This window comes from Leucoraja erinacea, chromosome 12 (assembly GCF_028641065.1).
Source record: "Leucoraja erinacea ecotype New England chromosome 12, Leri_hhj_1, whole genome shotgun sequence".
Classification (NCBI taxonomy): Eukaryota; Metazoa; Chordata; class Chondrichthyes; order Rajiformes; family Rajidae; genus Leucoraja; species Leucoraja erinaceus.
Window position 1 is genome coordinate 49,157,985 of NC_073388.1, and position 22,691 is coordinate 49,180,675.

A 22,691-nucleotide genomic window follows, 5' to 3' on the forward strand; every position below is an offset into this window, starting at 1 on the left:
CAGGATCAAAGGGTAGGGCACTATTTTTCCAGGTAATGCTTACATTTTCATTCCGATTTTGTCAATATCATATTCTGTTCATTTTGTTATTTCCATTATGTTTCAAAATCCATATGAAAAATTAAAACTACTTTTCTGAAATGGCCTTGTGGAATAACATTTTCCAGGCAGTGGTACTGATGTAGTGTTTCCATGGGCAAGGTGTAATTATGTAGGTTACGTCGAGCAATCCTTGTTCAATACATACCAGGGCCCCATCCCCGACCTCTACCTCCGCTACATCGATGACTGCTTTGGTGCCACCTCCTGCACCCGTAATGACTATGGTCACCACTGATAGGGCACTCAAATATTGAAGCAATTTCACTATCTCCATTGCAGGTGATTTTGGGGAATTCCTGTAAGGACTCCATCCCCTACTCCCAATTCCTCCGTCTACGCCGCATCTGCTCAACGGATGAGGACAAGCTGACAAATCGTACCCCGCAACACTGTCTCTCTCCCCATCCCGCACTCGCAACAACTGCCGAGTCCCCCTAGTCCTCACCTTTCACCCCACCACAGCCGTCACATACAAAAAGTAATCCTCCGTCAGTTTCGCCCCGGGGCTATGATAGGTCAGATTGATGAAAGTACACATCATCCACAATTTCCTCAATGCAAGATTACTCTAGCTACCTTAAGGATGCTTAAAACTGGAGCGAAAGTGGTCATACACAAAGTGCTGAAGGAAATCATGGATCAAGCATCATCTGTGAAGGGTATGGACAGGCAGCAATTTGGGTCGGGACCCTTCTTCAAACAGAACCTGTCTCCAGTATGTGCAGGAAGGAACTGCAGTTACTGGTTTAAACTGAAGATAGACACAAAAAGCTGGAGTAGCTCAAACTGGTCAGGCAGCATCTCTGGAGAAAAGGAATATGTGACGTTTCGGGACGAGAACCTTCTTCAGACTCAGGAGAAAGGGAATCGAGAGATAGAAACGATGATGTAGATATAGGACAAATGAATGAAAGATATGCAAAATAGAACAACGATAAAGGAAACAGACCATTGTTAGCTGCGGGTTCTGACACAAAACTCACTTGTTCATTCCCTTCACAGTTCTGCCTGACCCACTGAGTTCCTCCAGCACATTTCTCCCAAGATTTCTGTATCGGCAGTTCATTGTATCTGCAAAAACTGTCAGTCTAGCGGGTATGTTGCAATTTGGGTTGGGGGGGGGGGGTCTATGTGCAGGATTGCTGGCAGCTCTGGACAAATCTGTGCACGGGGCAATTATCTGTGAAGGGTATGGACTTTGAGGGGGGGAATGCACGGGCAAAAAACTCGTGGAGTAGCTCAACTGGTCAGGCAGCATCTCTGGAGAGAAAGGAATATGTGACGTTTCGGGACGAGAACCTTCTTCAGACTCAGGAGAAAGGGAATCGAGAGATAGAAACGATGTTTTTTTTTTCCTGCCTGTCGGAGTCAAACTTTCTCAGGCTGTTCAGCTGCTGCAGAAAAATCGTTCCGACTTCCGTTCTCGGAAGTTTAAAAAAAAAATCGTGGGACAATTTAATCCCTATAAAAAGCTACTTCTAACGCCATCAATGCCTACAACGGGACGGATCTCACGTCGGGGACAAAACATAAGGTAAGTGGTTTATTTTACATATAAACTTGCTTCTTAGGATGACTTTAATCCAAATGTCATTGGCGAAAATGTGATTTTGGCCCCATCAGAACCGGCAGTGTTTTTCCTGCCGATATGGGGTTCAAATTCACCGCAACCGCAACGTTCCAATCGATCGCATTCCACAAAAACCCACTCGCAAGATGATTAAAATGCCCATTCATTTACGGGAATTAAACATTAAATTCCTTCCATTTGGCCTATAAATTCATGACAATGAGATTTAAAAATCGTTATATTGTGAATTCTTGTGTGAATGTTATTTGGACACTTAGGCTATTTAAAAATGTTAATCTTTTCTTAAGAAATGGATAGATGTCGAGTCATTGAATATTGTAATTAGCTACCATTAGGTAACTAACTAATTATAAGCTTTAATTTCAGGTCATCCAAGTAAGATTGTTTCAAATTTGTTTCAGAATGCTTCAATCTATAATAACTGAAAATTTCATTCAGTTCTCTTAATTTTAAAAAAAGCTATGGGCTTTTGACTGTCCTCGATCACAGCTTTTGTGTTATCAATGGTAAAGCAATAGGGAACAAGATGCTAATTTCCGAGTATGAAAATGGCCCGTAATTTTTTAAATACTGAAAATATGAAAGTGAATTAGGTGTCAAATTAAACTTCTTTTTATGCTTTATCTGATGGGATAAATTGCAGACATGATATTTTAAATCTCAAAATGTTTGTAACATTACTATATGTTACACCTTCATCTTCCTTTCCCTTAATGTCCGAGTACGCAAAAAAGCAATTAAGTTTTTCTAAAACATATTAAATAATTGAGCAACCACAACCATCCGGGCTGAAAATTTCTAAAGATTTGGAGAAAAGAAAATGTCTCCTCATTCTTGTATTAAATGGGCAAGTGCTTGTCACAAGGGCACAGCCTCCTAGTGGCAGGCTGTACCGATACACAAAACATCTTCACTGCATGTATCCAGTCAATTGCCCGAGAGTCCTATTTATTTCAGTTACAACTTTTTGATCTTTCCAATAACATTGATGATAGGCCCACCTAGTTCAATGCTGCTCAATGCTTTTTGGACCACTACATCTTGCCATGAGGAAGCAATCTACGCTCCACCCCACTGAGTCCAAAACAGATACAATCTTAATGCAAACCAAACTGCACACACCACACTAGATGTACGCTCATCACAATTCTGCTGAATCACACCAATGTGTCATTTTTCTTCTACTTCAATCCTTTATATTGGGGCTGATGTAAAATTACCGAAGATAGACACAAAGTACTGGAGTAACTCAGTCTTCAGTTTGAAGAAGGGTCTCGACCCGAAACGTCACCCCTTTCTTCTATCCTGAGATGCTGCAAATTGCAAGAGTAATTCAGCGAGTCAGGCACATCTGTGGAGGACATTGATAGTGATGTTTCCCTTGGCCTTTCCAGGTTTTGGTGCACCCAGTGACTACAGCGAGAAGAATCCAGACCCAAAATGTCACCTATCCATGTCCTCCAAAGATGCTGCCTGGCCCACTGAGTTATTCCAGCTCTTCGTGTTTTACTGAAGATTCTAGCATCTGCAGTTCTTCGTGTCACAAAAATAAAATGTGGCTTCTTTAAACAGACAGGATGGATACAATGGAGAAATGACTAAACGCTCCAACTCCTGACTGCTGTATTGTAACCTTCATGCAAAATATTCTGACAAAGTTGGGCTGTATTCTCACATTAGTGAACCTGCGCTGCTCCAGACCTCATGTTAGCCTATACAGTATCATCTGTAGAAACACTTTGCAACCATACCCATTCCTCAAAACACTGGTTTCACCAGATTTAACCCCACAATCCTGAGTGTTTGTCGTTACATTTCCTCTCAGACTGGCGAACAAACCATAAATCTGAAGCCAGGCGTCAGGGCCTGTCCCACTGTACGAGGTAATTCAAGAGTTCTCCCGAGTTTCCTCTGATTCGAACTCGGAGAATTACGGTAATAGCCGCAACATGTTGAAAAATCTTCACGAGCTTACCGCGTTTCCCGAGTACCTGCCGTTAGCGTTACGAGCCACTAAGAGACGTCCCGAGCTCCGACGTACACGCTACGTACATTCTACAAACTTACCATGAGTTTGATTTTTTTTTAAACTCAGGAGAGCTCTTGGGTAAACTCGTATAGTGGGACAGGCCCTTTAGATGTCAACTTGAATGACCATTATTGGGGCAAACAGGGACAACTTATATATGAGCTTTGAAGAAGGCACCAGATAATAGCAACAAGTTCCATTTGTACAATGGCTGTGCTAACTGTGCCCAAATGTTTCACAGCAATGTTACCAAAAGGAAATTGATGGCAAAGCAGATAAAATGATAGTGGTCCAAAGCTTGGTCAAAGACCAAGTATAAAAGAGGATTTGAAAGGAAAAAGTGAGGTTATATGTAGGTCCATTATATTCAGAAATGAGGAAAAGCCCAAATGAGAGGATGGCCTTGTTATTTCAAGTTATCAGGCTGAATAAGATTGCAGAGAGTTGTGGGCTCATGGAAAGTTTTAAAAGCAATATAGTTATGAAGTGAACGATAGCTAGAAGCTTAGATGTTCCTGATCTATGCTCGCAAAGGAAGAATGGCTACCAGCTCAAAGTACCTGGTACAAATCACTCTTGATAGTGGTACCACATGCTAGATTCATCATCCTCAGGAAGGGAAAAGGTTAAGGAACAATAACTGCAAATGAGAGTGGTTAATGTACGAGAAGTCAATTGTTTGCAATTTTTACACAATTGAGAAAGACATCATAGCAGGCCAGTTAAGGCCTTAGATATTGATGGCTTAATCCATTTGTCCAAATGAAACATAGCATTTCAACAGTCTGCACAACAATGTGCGCTACAGCATGCAGGAAAGATGAGAAGAGATAATACTGGGTGCAGTTATGTCAGTTGCTAAACCAGAGTATAGCTGTAACATGCAAATAGTGGCACTGAAGCCTTTTGGCAATGATGTAAGGGTTGGGGAGGAGGGAGGGGAGTTTCCTGCCATCATTGCCATGGTAACCTTTATTGTGAGGATTCTGGCCTCTCACCTCCCGTTCTCTGACGGCCGCCTTCACCAGCGGTTTCCCCGCAGCAACAGTCACCTGTAGTGTCCATGCAAAGGACGTGGAATAAATCAAGAGGGGCAGCAACAACAGTGCAAACGTGATCGCTCTGTCTCTAAATGGCACCGCCTGACAGCAACAAAGACGTAACCTCAACTCGAAATTCTTTCTGAAATTATTGCCACTGAACAGAGCAAACACTGTATTTTTTTAAAATGTGGTTTAATCTGATTTCTACCAAAGATGGATATTGAAATGTCTTCCCAATTAAATGTGTTGCATGCCACCGGAGAGGTAGAACATGACAACCCGTCTCAAGCCAAACAGACCAGAAGCACTTGGTTCTTTAGCCCGAACCTTCGTTACATTTAGATGCTTTAACTGATGAGGAAAAACATATCAGCCAGGTTTCTGTTCCAATAAATATCCAAAGGTGCTTAAATAGTGCCAGAAGTTTGGTGGACACGGGCTAGTTACGGCTAATAATGGGAAAAAAGCTTATACTCAAATTCTGGAAAAATGCTCCTATACCAACAATAAAAATGTGGATTTCAAACATGTTCGAAACATTACACCTGGAAGAGATGAGACTCCTCCTAGCAGGCAAAGCAGACCACTTCCAAAAGACGTGGTCTGCATTTATGGAACTATTACAAGCATAAGGTGCAATAGTAATTTAAAAAATAAATGGTGCCAGGATCTGGTAACGGGGGGGTAAAAAATACCGTCAGTATATCCTTTTTTGCGGCGTTTTGTGTTATAATGGAGCGATTGTTTCTCTTTTTTTTTCTTCTTTCTTTTCTAGGGTTTATTTCCTTTCTTTACTTCCTTCTCTTTCTTCTTCTCTAAGGGGCTTTCTTTTCCCAACACGTTCCTGCACCTTCACGACTCTTTTTCACTTTCCTTACTACTTTTATTTCTTAAAGCTCAAAAAATGAAGTGGTACAACAAATATAATAAGATATATGTGATGTGTTTTACTGTACTTTATTGTACTTCTAATAAAAATATTAAAAAAAAAAAAATTAAAATTAAATAAAAGTTTGGTGGACACGTTGGAATTCCTACATTTAAAGAGGAAATAAGTAATTCTTGAGAACTGGAGGTCAACTAGCTTATTGAAGAGGATGCGAAAGGTAATCACATTTGGACTCAAAGATATAATAAATAAACTTTTGAAAACTGAGAATACGAGACAAAAGGTTTCCACACAGATCTATAATGGGAATTGACCTCTGTATGCCACAGTGATAATGGAGAGCATGATTAATGCAGTCAAAATCACAGAATCATTGAGACTGAGAATGAGAATCATTGGTGTCGTTTTTATGCCAGTAAAGTTTCAGAATAGCAAGGTAACAAGGTAGACATGTTGGCAATCATCATGTCGTGGTTATTGATCCCAGAATTGTCATTCTGACCTTAACACTTCAGTCAATAGCCTCTCTCAGGACCAAAAATGTATTCAGTAGCAAGAAGACTTCTTCACCAGTGTAGACGTGCAATTTTCAGTGTAAATTGAGTTGGTGCGTTCATTAAAATTGTTTTTTTTTATTTAATTGCCTGGAAGAGATAATATTGCCAGGATAAGGCTGTGGTGATGGGAAAGGTGAAACACATGAGGTGCAAAACGTATTCCATTAGTGGTGGAACGTGAGGAAGATAGTTAAATCTGAAGCCGACACTGGAACTGAATGGATGCCTGCAGCACGACGTGCATCAAATTCGTGCTTGCATGAGCCAATTAATTTATTTCGTTCATTTTCCAGGACCTGGAGGTTTATCAGCCTTCAGTCCCATAATTCTACCCAACACCATTTCCTGCCTAATGTGGGTTTCCTTCAGTTCCTCCATCACCCTGGGTCCTCTGTCCCCTTGTACATCTGTCTTCAATAGGGAAGACACAAACAAAGTAGCTCTTCAACTTGTTTGCCATTTTCTTGCCATTTCCTTGTCCCCACATAATAAATTCACCTGCTTCTGTCTTCAAGGAACCCATATTGGTCTTAAGTAATGTTTTCCTCTTCACATACCTTAAGGAGCTTTTACTATCCCCCTTTATATTCTTGGCTAGCTTTCCTTCGTACCTCATTTTGGTTTGTTCTTTGTCAGGTAATGGGAGGCATCACTCGCTTTCTACAGTTCCAGATGGCAGTGGACAATCACAGAAGCAGATGCTACCTATTGGTGTAGGTGACTGATCTACTTCAACCTAATCTGGGCACAGATTTGGTTAGTGAGAAAACAGTTACATGGCTGCCTTGTTACCTGGGACTTGAGTTTGGGCTTATTGACTTCCAGATGGATTGCAAACAATTTAACAGGAACATTATCAATATCCATTCTATGCAATAATTGTTGTAGATTGCAATCAGAATATCAACACTCATTAAGCTGCATCCTCTGCACAAGCACCATTTCCTGGACCTCAGATGCAAATTGCAATCATTTGTCCCATTCTCCGCCCCCCCCCCCCCCCCCCCCCCCACCCCCACCTGAAGCCAATGGCATCCACCATTTATGCTGTTCACCATTCAACATATTACTTTATGAAGTTATTTGTATTAATTCCTAAATAATTCAGTAAAAGACCAATTAAGAGGCCAATTGGCCATTTCATCAATGGCAAGCCATTATTGTGCCGTTGTCCCAAACCATCAACCATGCAGAAATTGTACAAACAGATAGAGCAGAACTTCATGGCTGTCATACCTGGCGCTCCTCGATATCCTGGTGATCCCGGTATTCCATCAATTCCTGGATCACCTGGAGGTCCTTGGAAACCTGGAGGTCCTGGAAGTCCACTACCTGGGTCACCTCTTGCTCCTGGAGGTCCCCTTGGACCTGGGCTGCCTGGGAGCCCTTTGACTCCTGGAAAACCAAATGCACGATCCCCCTACGCAACAACACAAATACAACAATCAGATATGTATTGAAACCATTTGAAATTTATTCAAAGTTAATGGAAGAATAGTTAATCCATTTTAGGGCCACTGAAATTATCTCCTCACCCACAATTCCCGCAAGGGCTCTGTGTATTAATTCATGATGTATCTGGGCAGGAATTCCGCTGAGTGTGAGAATTAATGTCGCGTGTGTCATGTTGCTAGGCTACACAATCTAGGAAGTTTCTAAGCTTGATCACCAGATTATATTTTGTCAGTTGTTACAATGCTGAGTGGGATATTATGATTGAATGCAATCCCATAGAACCAGTAATGAGAAGGTTTCCATGGCTTTGCCATCAACTGCAGTTGTGCATGTCGGGGGGAGGTAAAGATCTTATTTGACATTGTTTGTCTTCCGTGGGAGAGAAGAACAAGCAAACAGATTCAGGTTCAGATTCAGATTCAACTTTAATTGTCATTGTCAGTGTACAGTACAGAGACAACAAAATGCATTTAGCATCTCCCTGGAAGAGCGACATAGCATATGATTTTAATAAATATTTACATTAGCATATATACAGACATGGTGTTTTTCCTGTGGGAGGAATGTCCGGGGGTGGGGGGGTGATTGGCAGTCACCGAGGTACGTTGTTGAGTAGTGTGACAGCCACCGGGAAGAAGCTGTACCTGGACCTGCTGGTCCGGCAACGGAGAGACCTGTAGCGCCTCCCGGATGGTAGGAGGGTAAACAGTCCATGGTTGGGGTGAGAGCAGTCCTTGGCGATGCTGAGCGCCCTCCGCAGACAACGCTTGCTTTGGACAGACTCAATGGAGGGAAGCGAGGAACCGGTGATGCGTTGCGCAATTTTCACCACCCTCTGCAATGCCTTCCGGTCAGAGACAGACAGTTGCCATACCATACTGTGATACAGTTGGTAAGGATGCTCTGGATGGTACAGCGGTAGAAGTTCACCTGAGGAGACAGATGGACCTTCTTCAGAGACGCTGGTGAGCCTGCTTGATCAGAGTTGAGGTATTGTGGTATTGTGGGTCCAAGAGAGGTCATCGGAGAGATCATCAACACCCAGGAACCTGAAGCTGGAAACACGTTCCACCTCCGTCCCGTTGGATGGGGGTGTGTGTGCCGCCCCAGGACTTCCTGAAGTCTACAATGAGCTCCTTGGTCTTCTTGGAGTTAAGGGCCAGGTTGTTGTCAGCACACCATGCTGCTAAGTGCTGGACCTCTTCCCTGTAGGCCGACTCATCGTTGTTGCTGATGAGGCCAATCACCGTTGTATCATCTGCATACTTGATTATGGTGTTAGTACCATGTACAGGTGTGCAGTCATAGGTGAAGAGGGAGTAGAGGAGGGGCTCAGCACACAGCCCTGTGGAACGCCGGTGTTCAGGGTGAGGGTTGAAGAGGTGTGCTTGTCTAACCTAACAGACTGGGGTCTGTTGGTTAGAAAGTCCAGTATCCAGTTGCAGAGGGAGGGGTCGATGCCCAGGTTACCGAGTTTGGTGATCAGTTTTGATGGTATAATGGTGTTGAATGCTGAGCTGTAATCGATGAACAGCATTCTTACATAAGTGTCTCTGTTGTCAAGGTGGGAGAGGGCGGAGTGAAGTGCCGTTGAGATGGCATCCTCCGTACTCCTGTTCTTGCGGTAGGCAAACTGATAGGGATCCAGTGTGGGGGGTAGGCAGCTTTTGAGGTGTGCCAGGACCAGCCTCTCAAAGCACTTGGTGATGATGGGAGTAAGTGCAACTGGGCGGAAGTCGTTGAGGCTTGCCGCAGTGGAGTGTTTTGGCACTGGCACGATGGAGGTGGTTTTAAAGCAAGTGGGGACAACTGCTTGGGCAAGTGACAGGTTGAAGATGTCAGTCCAGACGTCTGTCAGCTGCGCAGCACAGGCCCTGAGCACGCGCCCGGGGATGCCGTCAGGGCCAGCAGCCTTACGTGCATTAGTCCTACTCAGTGCCACGTACACGTCGTAGGGGGTCAGTATGAGGGGTTGGTGATCGGCAGGAAGCACAGCCTTGATGGCTGTCTCTAGATTGTCCCTGTCGAAGTGGCCATAGATGTGGTTAAGCTCCTCAAGGAAGGAGGCGTCGCTGGATGTGGGGGTGCTGTTGGTGGGACTGTAGTCCGTGATGGCCTGGATGCCTTGCCACATGCGTCGGGGGTCGGAGTTGTTGTTGAAGTGCTCCTCAATCCTGAGCTTATGGCAGTGCTTGGCCTTCTTGATGCCCCTCTTCAGGTTAGCCCTGGATGAACTGTAGGCTCGAGCATCGCCTGACCTGAAAGCGGTGTCCCGTGCTTTCAGCAGTAGCCTGACCTCGCTGTTCATCCATGGCTTCTGATTCGGGAATATGGTCACCTGTTTGAGGGAGGTGACACTATTGATGGTGGAGTTTATAAAGTCCAGAACAGAGGATGTGTAGGAATCAATGTCCGTGTGGGAGTCAAGGGTGGCCTGGGCTGCAAACGCCTTCCAGTCAGTGTTTCCAAAACACTGCTGAAGTGTGAAGTCCGCTTCCTCTGACCAGACTTTAACTGTCCTCACAGTTGGTTTAACCCGTCTGATGAGTGGGGAGTACTTAGGGAGCAGGAACAATGAGACGTGATCAGACTGACCAAGGTGGGGGAGGGGGATGGCTTTGTAAGCTTCAGCCATGTTGGTGTAGACTTTGTCCAGTGTCTTGTCTATTCTAGTGGGGACAACCTGCTCTTGTCCACGCTCACTTTATGGAGATTGGCCATGTGGGGAGGCACGAGGTATTATTTTGTGCTTGGTAGCTTGCTCTAGCTTGTGTATCCAACCACAACTATAGGTTTTACTCAGGACCTGAAATTGGTCTCTGTTGCAGTTGGCATTCTAGCACAAGCTACTCAGGGCAACTTTCCTGGGTCGGAGCCATTGATACTTTGTAACTTTGTTGGTGCCCTTTAGGTGGCGACTCTTTGCATACCTTGGGAATGCAAAACAAAGAATATCACTGTGACTTGTCACATGTGACAATAAAGTATTAATCAATTAATTAATTCACTCATTCATTCTATTTTTTCACACGTTTCGGCTGATGGGAAGAAAATGGTCATGAACAAGGGTGTTTAAAGGCAAGGCAAAACTAAAATCAAATTCAGCACAAAACACCGCAGAAGAAAATCTGAGTCTTGAAGCTGCATAAACGGAATCATAGGGATAATCTCACCATGAGACACATGACAGATAATATGATTGTCCCCTTTGTTGAAACAGAAAGGTATGTTGCTCGTGGCTCAATGAATTCTGAGTTAATTTGGGTATTCACACAGAGTGCCCTTGCCTCTTTCCTGGCTGAAGAGGGGTTAGCCTCAACATCAGTAGTTCATGAATGTTTGTGGGGAAAAAGATTCACTGCATCCTCACTTGGAGTGAGGATTCACTGTCAGCAAAGCTGCTCCATTAACCTGCTGCCGGGAGTACTGGGGGATCATCAATCTACAGACTGGGCATCTTTGATATTGGCTTTGATCTTTTGCTTTTTGGCAGAAGCAAAGTCTGTAAGTAGGAGGGGCCCTTTAAATTGGTTGAAGAGAAATTTAGCTTCATTCCTTTGAATCAATAGAACCAAGGTTTAATTCAAAAGGCCTGCCAATGTTGCTCCTTTATCATGAGCAATAAATAGCAGCAGATCAATATTTCCCAGATGAGCGTTACCATCTGGGAAGGCAGGCACGGGTTACTGATTGGGGACGATCAGCCATGATTGTAATGAATGGCGGTGCTGGCTCGAAGGACCGAATGGCCTCCCCCTGCGCCTATTTTCTATGTTTCTATACTTTGTCATGCCCAATGCTGTCAACATTAATACATAAAACATCACAATACATTGATCTGCAATGGTACTTACGGTTGGACCAGGAGGTCCCGTTAAACCTGGTAAGCCATCCCTTCCTGGTTTCCCCGGAATTCCAGAGGGTCCTCTTGGTCCTGGAACACCAGGATCTCCTTTTGGTCCTTCATAAGGGAAATCAATTTTAACCTTGGTAGTTGTGTGTTAATGAACCAAACATCTTACATCCACCTGAAGTTCCTAAGTACTGTGCCTTAGTAGAAGCATTAACCACTTCACATAGAGTTAATTAGTGGGTCTGCTAAAATAATAAACTCAAGTATTTTGGAGAACCAAGATCAGCTTCTTAAAGAAAAAATTAAATACTATAGACACAAAATGCTGGAGTAACTCAGCGAGACAGGCAGCATCTCTGGATAGAAGGAATGGGTGACGTTTCGGGTCGAGACCCTTCTTCAGACTCCTGAAATGATGGAATTACTCAGCGGTCATATAAAATGAAACAGTTCGCAAATTTTGGAAGGAATGCCCATGAGCCTCATTAAATTGTTGAACTGCACCATCAGCTTTTTAATCATATAATCATTTGTTTCAAAGTGAGGCAGCTGACACTAAACATGAAACATGCCAGACAAGTATTTAGAATGTGTAAAGCATGAGTATTATCAGACCATATGAATAATTATTTAATTGCTGTCCAGCAAAAGATTGCTGTCCTGAGTCTGAAGAAGGGTCTCGACCCGAAATGTCACCTATTCCTTTTCTCCTGAGATGCTGCCTGTCCCGCTGGGTTACTCCAGCTTTGTGTGACTATCTTCAGTTTAAACGAGCATGTTGAGTTCCATTGCTTTTGATATGCTTTTGGGAGTAAAATCCCACACTGTACAGATTGTTGGCGATTGGCCTCATTTGAACTTCCGTCACTCGTACCTCTTGCTGAAGAGAACGATGAGTCTCCCTTCTGTCCTTTTGGACCTGACCCACCAGGCACTCCTGGATAACCCTAAAATATAAAAGGAAGAGTTAGCATTCTTCATCCGTAGATGGCCTCCGTTTTTAGAACCATATACAAGAGGCTGCAGATGTTGGAATCGACAGCATAAAAAAAGGAGAGCAAATGTAACTCAGCAGTCAGGCACCATCTATGGAAGGAAATAGATAGTTGACCAGACCAAGTGCAGACCCGTTGGGTCTGTTCCCCCAAAGTGTGGTGGTTGGGGGGGGGGGGGGGGGGGGGGGGGCGGCATGCAGCGTCACACGCACTAACTACCCCCCCCCCCCCACTCACGCTAATTACCCCCCTTGATATTATATTAATGTTATTCATTTGCTCCTTTTACCCCATAACCACCCTATCTACTGACGCATAGCCCAAACTTGCAGTCACATCTAGAGAGGGGGGCAGGGGGGGGGTAGAGAGTGAGGGCAGAGAGAGAAGGGGCAGCGACAGAGAGAGAGAGAGACAGAAACACAGAGAGAGGGGCAAAAGGGAGAGGGGGTGGAGAGGAGGAGAAGAGGGAGGGTGGGTGAGGGGGGAAAGGAAGGGGGGAGGAGGAGGGGAGGAGAGAGAGAGGGTGAGAGTGAGGGGGAGAGAGAGGGGGGGGCTGAGAGGGGGGTGAGGGGGAGAGGTGGGGAGCAGGGAGGGGAGGGTGGAGGGAAGAGGGTAGGGGGTGTGGAGGGGGGGGTGTGAGAGGGGAGGGAGGGAGGGTGGGGGGGGGAGATGGAGGGGAGAGAGAGAGAGAGAGAGAGAGGGGGAGAGAAGGGGGGAGGGGGAGGAGAGAGAGGGGAGAGAGGGGAGAGAGAGAGGAGTGATGGGGGGCAGAGGAGGGGGAGAGGGGGGGGAGGGGAGGGGGGAGAGGTGGGGAGCAGGAGGGGGAGGGAGGGTGGAGGGAAGGGGGGTAGGGGTGTGTGTGAAGGGGAGGGGGGTTTAGGGGAGGGGGGGGTGGGGGAGGGGATGGAGGGGAGGAGGGGGAGAAAAAGAGGGGAGAGAGAGAGAGGGGGGGCGGGGGAGGAGAGGAGAGGGGGCGGAGAGGAGAGGGGGCGGAGAGGAGAGGGGGGGCGGAGAGAGGGGGGGGGGAGAGGAGGGGGAGAGGGAGAGGGGGAGGAGGGAGAGGGGGGGGGAGAGGGGGGAGAGGAGGGGGGAGAGAGGAGAGAGGGGAGGGGGAGGGGGGGGAGGGGAGAGGGGGAGAGGAGGGGGGGGAGAGGGGGGGGGAGAGGAGAGAGGAGAGGGGGGAGAGGAGAGAGAGGTGAGAGAGGGGGGGGGAAGAGTGGGGGAGGAGAGAGGGGGAGAGAGGAGAGGGAGAGGAGAGAGGGGGAGAGAGGGGAGGAGAGGAGGGGGAGAGGGGAGGAGAGTGGGGGAGGAGAGGAGAGGGGGGGAGAGAGAGGAGAGGGGGGAGAGAGGAGGGGGGAGAAGATAGGGGGGGATGGGGAGATAGATAGGGGGAGAGAGAGAGAGGAGAGGGAGAGAGAGAGAGAGAAGGGAGGAGAGAGAGAAAGAGAGAGTGATAGGGAGAGAGAGAGGTGGGGAGAGAGAGAGGAGGAGGGGAGAGAGAGAGAGAGAGAGAGAGAGAGAGTGCCTTTTTACTTCAACACAAACAACCATTTGCAGGCAGTGCTTTTTTACTTCAAACTAACCATATTTTCATTTTCAAACCACATTAAGGGTACTCACAGTTGTGTAGACATTTGTTCAGTGTCATTCGGAGCTCAGAGTGACCTCCATCTTGCAGAGACTGATTCAGGCACACCACTTCCTGGTTTTATAGTCTCCCCCCCCCCCCCCACCCCTCCCTCTAGCAGGGGCAGCAGAGAGAACGGTGAATTTTTAAAAAATCATTAATTTTTCTCTGATTTTTCATCGATGGGAAAAATACTCTGGTCCAGGAAGGGAGACGTGGGCTCTGATCGAGGTGGCCAAAAATGACGGCAGTAGGTGGCGGCGTTCTCTCAGAAATCGCAGCACAGTGGGCCAAAAGCAGTCAAGATCAGACTTTTAGTAATATAGATATTCATTTTTTTGGGTTCGATAATCTATTGGTCCAGAGATAAAAATAACCAGGATGCAGATTATAGTGTTACAGCTTCAGGGAAAGAGCTGATTTTAAAAAGTGCAAGGGCTGCATCAAGGTAGATTGGAAGATTGGGAATTATTTGTTAACGTACACCAGGTCTGTTTGAGAGTTTGATACTGGCTGGGAACGTAGCAACAAGCACTCTCTCCGGCTTTTGCTGTTCTGAGTGACCGGCAATATTTCCTCCAAGTAATAAAATAACCATTATTTTTACAAGGTGCGGATTTATCTCTCTAAGACCCAGTACGAATCTAGCCACTCATGTTCTCTAGCAAGCTCTTGAGTTTGTGTGTGTGAATGTTAAAATAGTACATTGTAAGAGTCTGCAATGACCATGTACCAAAGAGAAGAAAACATCACCTAGGCTTACCCCTCCCTTCACCTGTTTAGTTTAGTTTAGTTAGTCTAGACATACAGCGTGGAAACAGGCCTCTCAGCCCCCCGAGTCAGTGTCGACCAGCGATTCCTGCACATTAACACCATCCTACACACACTAAGCACAATTTTACATTTACACCAAGCCAATTAACTTAACAACCACGTCGAGGGAGTGTGGTAGGAAAGTGAAGATCTCGGAGAAAACCCACGCAGGCCACGGGGAGAACGCACAAACTCCGTATAGACAAATTCATTTCACTTGCACTTTATGTGCAATGTGACGAATAAAACTGATTGATTGATTGATTGACAGCATTCGTAGTCGGGATCGAACCCGGGTTTCTGGTGCTGTAAGGCAGCAGCTCTACCGCTGTGCCACCGTGCTGAACTGTTCTCTTGATGGATTTGCTTTAGGGGCTTAGTTCAACAGCCTTTCACTGCATCATCTGGACATGTTCCTTTACTACTATAATATCACATTTCTCGCTGTTCGGGCCACTTCCTTTCCATATGACCAGCCTTAATTTGGACTAACGTTACAACATTTGCATGTGCTGCAATATTTGGTGTGGGTAACCCTGTGGTGATTGTTGATAGTCCACTAGTGGAGTAGCACGTGGGTAGAGGTGTTACCTCATGGTTCCAGCTCCAGCAACCCAGGACCAATCCTGACCTCTGTTGCTGACTGTATGGAGTTTGCATGTTCTTCCTGTGACCATCGGAGTATCTCTCTGGTTTTCCACCAAAGATGCATGAGTTGGTAGATTAACTAGCGGTTGTGAATAGCCCTAGAGTGTGGATGAGTGGCAGCATCTGAATCTGAGCAAGAGGGACAGGGTGGGAATGGATGGTTGAGTTTGAGTTTAGTTTATTGTCACATGTACCGAGGTACAGTGAAAATCTTTTATTATGTGCCATCCAGTCCGCGGAAAGACAATACATGATTACAATCAAGCCATCTGTACAGTGTACAGATACAAGATAAAGGAAATAACATGAAAAACGTTTAGTGCAAGATAAAGTCCAGTGAGGTCCAATCAAAGATAGTCCGAGGGTCACCAATGAGGTAGATAGTAGTTCAGGACTGCTCTCCGATTGTGGTAGGGTGATTCAGTTGCCTGATAACAGCTGGGAAGAAACTGAGAAACTGTCCCTGAATCTGGAGCTATGTGTTCTCGCACTTCTATACCTTTTGCCCGAGAGGGGAGAAGAGGGAGTGGCCAGGGTGTGACTCGTCCTTGATCATGCTGCTGGCCTTGCCAATGTGTCAATGGAAGGGAGGTTGATGGGAGCGCAGGGAAAATAAAATGGATATTGGACGGGTACAAGTGGGTGCTTGACGGTCGGCGTGGTTGTGATGAGCCAAAATAGACGATTCTAAGCTGTATGTCTCCATGAGAACAAGATATAGATCAGCTGGCATAATTAGTGGCCAATAAACTAACGGAATCGAACACAGTGGGAAGTGCTGCAGAAGCAAGAAGAGAAAATGTGGACACAATGGCATGATTCCAATGGATGTAGAGGAACAACGGGATGTGAATGTTTACGTGTGTTAATCTCGGAGAGTGGCAGGCCAGGTGGAAAGGCATTTTGGTGCCTATGGCTTGTGACATGGAGTAGGTTGTGCTGAATCCTCATGAAACACTAGTTATGTGACAACTGGGACATTGCTTCCAATTCTAATCTCCATCTGTTAGAAAGGATGCGAAGATCCCTGAACATCGCAGAGAAAATGTTGACTTTGTTTTAGTCAACAAAATAGAGAGAGTTCAGAGGAGATTTACTAGAATGTTGCCTGGGTTTCAGCAACTAAGTTACAGAGAAAGGTTGAACAAGTTAGGGCTTTATTCTTTGGAGCGCAGAAGGTTAAGGGGGGGACTTGATAGAGGTTTTTAAAATGATGAGAGGGATAGACAGAGTTGACGTGGAAAAACTTTTCCCACTGAGAGTAGGGAAGATTCAAACAAGAGGACATGACATGAGAATTAAGGGACTGAAGTTTAGGGGTAACATGAGGGGGAACTTCTTTACTCAGAGAGTGGTAGCTGTGTGGAATGAGCTTCCAGTGAAGGTGGTGGAGGCAGGTTCGTTTTTATCATTTAAAAATAAATTGGATAGTTATATGGATGGGAAGGGAATGGAGGGTTATGGTCTGAGCGCAGGTATATGGGGACTAGGGGAGAATATGTGTTCGGCACGGACTAGAAGGGTCGAGATGGCCTGTTTCCGTGCTGTAATTGTTATATGGTTATATGGTTATATGGTTAAAAGCATTTTAATGGGTTATCTAAGCTTATAGTTAAAGGATTAACTATAAGCTTAGATTCCTTGAAGTTAATTTAGAGAAAATCTATTGTGGAGGCGATGGGTCTAGAAAGAGTGATTAAGCTGCAGACTTTTGTGGAGGGTTCAAAGACCAGGAGAGATAAATATAAAAGATACAGCATTTGTTTTTGCGTAGACTCATAAAGATGTCCGTGTCTTTTATAGAACTTACTATTGATTTAGAACTCCACATGTGAGCATGGCAGGACTCTTTCAAATGGGAAATGGAAGTACACCTGAGGTAGAATAATTTGTTGGGCTCTGGGAATAAGGCAGGAGAACGAGACTGTGGGGATTGCTCCATAAAGTGCCATTGAGAATTAATTCTGAATTCAGATTCATGTTAGTTTATTGTCATATACTGTAGACCTGGGTGCAATGAGCACAGTGTTCACGTGAATTCAATGCAATGGATGGCTTTCAGTTTTTCTGTTCGAATGCAGTCAGGGGCACATATGCAAAGGAAATATATCATGCCATCCATTTTGAAGAACCACAATCAGGCATGGAAGTTTAGATATGTGCTGTATTCTGATTTCAGCCATATTAGGACTACATGGAGCTCATCGAGGGCACGCAAACAACCAAGGCTCAGCAGGTTGGTTGCAGAATGAGGGATATTCAGTGAGTTTTCTCAATTACGTGAGCCAGGAAGAACCTCCACCAAATTGACCTAAATTGGTTCTATCCGTGCTTATTTGCACTCCTTCAGTCACGAGAGAAATAAGGGAGAATCTATGGGAAGGACTCAATTGCTTTACCACATTCAGTTTTTTTCCCATATTCATAACAGGATTATGTGCCAAAACATCACGGTTTAAGGGCGGCATGGTGGCGCAGCGGTAGAGTTGCTGCCTTACAGCGTCAAAGACCCGGGTTCCATCCCGATTCCGGGTGCTGCCTGTACGGAGTTTGTACGTTCTTCCTGTGACCTGCATGGGTTTTCTCCGGGATTTCCGGTTTCCTCCAACATTCCACAGACGTACAGGTTTCAGGGTTAATTGGCTTGGTATAATTGTAAATTGTCACTAGTGTGTGCAAGGTAGTGTAAATGGGCTGTCCCACTTGGGCGACCTAATTGACGAGGTAAAAGAGTTTGAAAAAATGTCATGTTGAAGACCTCCTTCAACTATGTAGAAGACCTCCTTCGACCTGCTTCGACTATGTTGAAGACTAGCTACGACTAGCTATGTCTAGCTACGACTAACTTCGGGAAAATTGGGCACCGAATAGTGTAGAGTGAAGACGACCTCCTTCGATCTCCTTCGACCTCCCTTCGACTATGATGAAGACTATCTACGACTACTTTCGACTACCCTCGATTACCTACGACTAACATGCCGACTTACTACGACTAATCCTACGAATAAAAAAAGTATCGATTTTTTCCATGGCGACCTTTTTTTTACTCGCGGGCATTTTCAACATGTGGATAAATATGCCGCGACCTAGCTGAGGCTTTGAGTACACAGAGCCCACTCTCGAGCATGAAGGAGAGTTAAGGGCCTGTCTCACTTTCACGACCTAATTCCCGACCACTGCCGAGTTTGCCCTTGACTCATACTCGCAGCATGGTCGTCACGAGGTCGTAGGAGGTCGTAGTTAGGTCGTAGCAGGCCGTGATGCTAGTCGTAGGTACTCATGGCATCAAGTAGGTCGGGGCGTTTTTGTAGCCTGATGAAAAATGTCCACGAGAAAAAAAGGTCGTGAATTAGGTAATGAAAGTGGGACGGGCCCTTTACAAAGACCTCCTACGACCATGTGTCGACCATGCTGCGAGTCGAGGGCAAACTCGCGGATTAGGTCGCCCAAGTGGGACAGCCCCTTACGTGTGTGGGGATCGCTGGTCGGCGATCTAAGCTCCAAAACAAGTATTACTTACTGGCGGTCCTGTTTGTCCTGGGCTTCCTGGCGGTCCAGGATTTCCACACTGTCCATTCCCGCTATTAGAACCAGGCTTTCCTGGTTCTCCCGGAGGACCAGGAGGGCCTTGATTTCCTCCTGTACGCACCCCATTGCAGAAACAATCGCCCGGTTCACCTGGCAAGTTGAAACAAAGTCACGTGAGCAACCCGTGGCAGTGTTTGTTGTGAAACAACTGATGATATTAACCCAAGATTTTTTTAAGCTATTGGCCACCATGTGGTGGTTTTTTACGAGGTCATGGACGACTCATAAAATGACACTTTGCCAAAACGAGAATACCCGGGGATGGCACTGAGCTGGGTAAAATGAGGGTGAGATCTTGGCCCCTGGTGCAGACTTGGGGTCCTGATGGGAGCATTTGTAGGATTCCTTTACACAATATGGGAGGCATCAGGAAGACCCTCCAAATACCCATCCAAACCTGCAATCTTCATATCTCAGCACTTTACACTTGGATCTGTCGGTCGAGATGTCATGATTCACGTAATTCCCTTCATCCTTTATCTGTACACTGTGGACGGCTCAATTGTAATCATGTATTGTCTTTCCACCGTCTGGTTAGTATGCAACAAAAGCTTTTCACTGTACCTCGGTGACAATGAACTTTACTCAAACTCAGACAGCTGCTTTCTTGTTAACAAAAGCTTAACGACACAAGGTTCAGCATTCACCAGAGCCCTGAATACTGAACTGGCAACACTGGAATTATTCAGCATTGTACACTGACCTGTAACATCAGAAGGAGGCATCCTGCACATGGCGTTGGAGGCAGCCCCAGAGTACCCATACACATGGGTTCAGTTTTTAGTCACCAGTCTTGCAAACTGTGGGTACCAAAGTTGCCAATTTTGCAATGCATATACAGGGGGTATAATTTCAGCTCATGGCAACAGTGGTTGAGAATAAGTAAATTCTACTGGGAGAATATTCATGCCTTCATCAGTCAAAGTATTGAGAGTAGAAGTTGGGAGGGTCATGCTGCAGGTGTATAAGACGTTGGCGAGGCCACATTTAGAGTATCATGTTCAGTTCTGGGCACCATTTTATAGGAAGGACGTTGTCAAGCTGGAAATGGCACAGAGAACATTCACAAGGATACTGCCAGGACTAGAGGTTCTGAGTTATCGGGGGAGATTGAGTAGGCTGGGACTCTATTCCTTGGAGCACAGGAGATTGTGGGGTGATTTTATGGAGGTGTATAAGATCATGAGAGGAATAGATCAGGTAGAGTAGGTGAATCGAGGTCCATAGGACATACTGCAGGTTCAAGGTGAAGGGGAAAAAGATTGAATAGGAATCTGAGGGGTAACTTTTTCACACATAGAGTAGTGGGTGTATGGAACAAGCTGGCAGAGAAGGTAGTTGAGGCAGGGACTATCCCGACGTTTAAGAAACTGTTATACAGGCACATGGATAACACAGGTTTGGATGGTTATGAGCCAAAGGTGGGCAGGTGGGGACTAGTGTAGCTGGGACATGTTGGCCGGTGTGGGCAAGTTGGGCCGAAGGGCCTGTTTCCACTCCGTATGACACTAATATCCGAATCAGGGCATTAACGAAGTACTTGAATCCACTAACAGGCAAGAGTTATTAGCCTGGAGCGTTTACTCACCTTTATATCCATTGATCCCTCGAAACCCTGGAGGGCCAGTTGGTCCAGGTGGGCCTGGAGGCCCAACATTTCCATCGTTTATAATCCCAGAATTTCCCGGTTCTAATAAAAACAAGCAGCAGGTTTAGAAATCAACTTCAGGAAGAGTGCGGAACAATTTGCATTTTACAACCTTTTACCATTTACCATACTGTTACTCAAAATTTTAATGCTTTTCAATTTGTTACATTTTAAATGGGATGGCGGGTGGTTTAATACTTTATTTTATGCACCCTCCGATCGGATAAAGCCCATCGAGATCTAAAGCAACAACTTGCAGTAATTACAAAGGAGGTCGTCACTTATCACGCGGCACTATAAATCGTTCCTTAAATCGCACAAAAGCCACTGGAAAAAAAAAACATTTGCACAAATAGTGATGAAAGATACCCTGATGGGTTGGGTTTGGGGCTGCAGGTGTTGCCATCTCCTCTGGAAGGTTTTAAGTCCTTTCCAGAGGTTTGAGATCTTTACCTGCACCAACGCTCCTCGAGGCTGACGGAATTTCAGATGAAATCCAGTATTCCAATAGAAGATGAACCTGGAAAGTCCCATGACATCCTTGAAAAAGGCGGGCTACTTACCCACAGGGACTTGGACAGTACTTATCCTTCAAGTAAAACTGAAAGAAACATAGACTACCTGGTCATACACCTTGTTAGTCTTTGAGACCTGATACTGGTTTGTCACCATTCTACACAGAAACATAGATACACGGAAAAATAGATGCAGGAGTAGGCCATTCGGCGCTTCAAGCCAGCACTGCCATTCAATATGATCATAGCTGATCATCTAAAATCAGTACCCTGTTGCTGCTTTCCCCCCATATCCCTTAATTCTTTTAGCCTTAAAAACTAAATCTAACTCTCTCTTTGAAACATCCGCTGCCTTCTGTGACAAAGAATTCCACAGATTCACAACTCTCTGGATGAAGAAGTTTTTCCTCATTTCAGTCCTAAATGGCCTACCCCTTATTCTTAAACTGTGACCCCTGGTTCTGGACTCCCCCAACATCGGAAACATTTTTCCTGCATCGAGCCTGTCCAATCCTTTAAGAATTTTAGGTAGACAAAAATGCTGGAGAAACTCAGCGGGTGCAGCAGCACCTATGGAGCGAAGGAAATGGGTAACGTTTCAGGCCGAAACCCTTCTTCAGACTGAAGTGAGGGTGGGGGGAGAAGCTTATATGTTTTAATTTTATGTGAATTTTATATGTTTCTATAAGATCCCCTCTCATTCTTCTAAATTCCATTGAATACAAGCCCAGTCGACCCATTCTTACATCTAATAACACTCCTGCAAAGATATCTGTACTGATATCAATAAGAGGCTGCCAAAGATAACTTGTAACCTCTGTAGGCAGATGTGGGTATGTGGCAAATGCTGAAAAAACTGCTCTTTCTTTGCTTATGCCATGGGCATCCCATTGTCAATTATATTTTAGCCCTGTGCATCATTTAGAAATGACATGCATTTTCTAACTATATTGAACGAATCTTGACCTAATAGTAGAGGCACTTCTGCCGTTCATAGCTGATCGATAAATTCCTTTAACCATTTTACTGATATTAAAGTACAAACAAGTGATCATTTTGCAAATAGTCACCTAATTATCTTGAATTCCAAGTTGAATGAAAACTAGCTTCATACATTTGCCGGAGTCACCTGGTTTGTAACTGGGTTCGGAAACTTCTGACAAGTCAAGTAGATTTAGAGGCTTAAAAGATACACTAGCAGGGATGACAGTGGAACAACAATGGCAGGTATTTATAGGAATAATGCAGAAGGTGCAGGATCAGTTCATTCCTAGGAGGAAGAAAGATTCCAAGTGGAATAAGGGCTGACATGGGACATCAGGGACAGTATAAAAATAA

General features: G+C 45.2%; 1 protein-coding gene across 1 annotated transcript in view; it reads right to left on the reverse strand.

The window, feature by feature from the left end:
• LOC129701953 (collagen alpha-6(IV) chain-like) overlaps positions 1–22,691 on the reverse strand; it is a 398,708-nt gene that overhangs the window by 94,477 nt on the left and 281,540 nt on the right. The window contains 6 exon segments of the mRNA XM_055643398.1: positions 4,721–4,774; positions 7,448–7,631; positions 11,521–11,627; positions 12,394–12,466; positions 19,123–19,280; positions 20,779–20,880. Coding sequence (XP_055499373.1) covers positions 4,721–4,774; positions 7,448–7,631; positions 11,521–11,627; positions 12,394–12,466; positions 19,123–19,280; positions 20,779–20,880 — 678 coding nt within the window.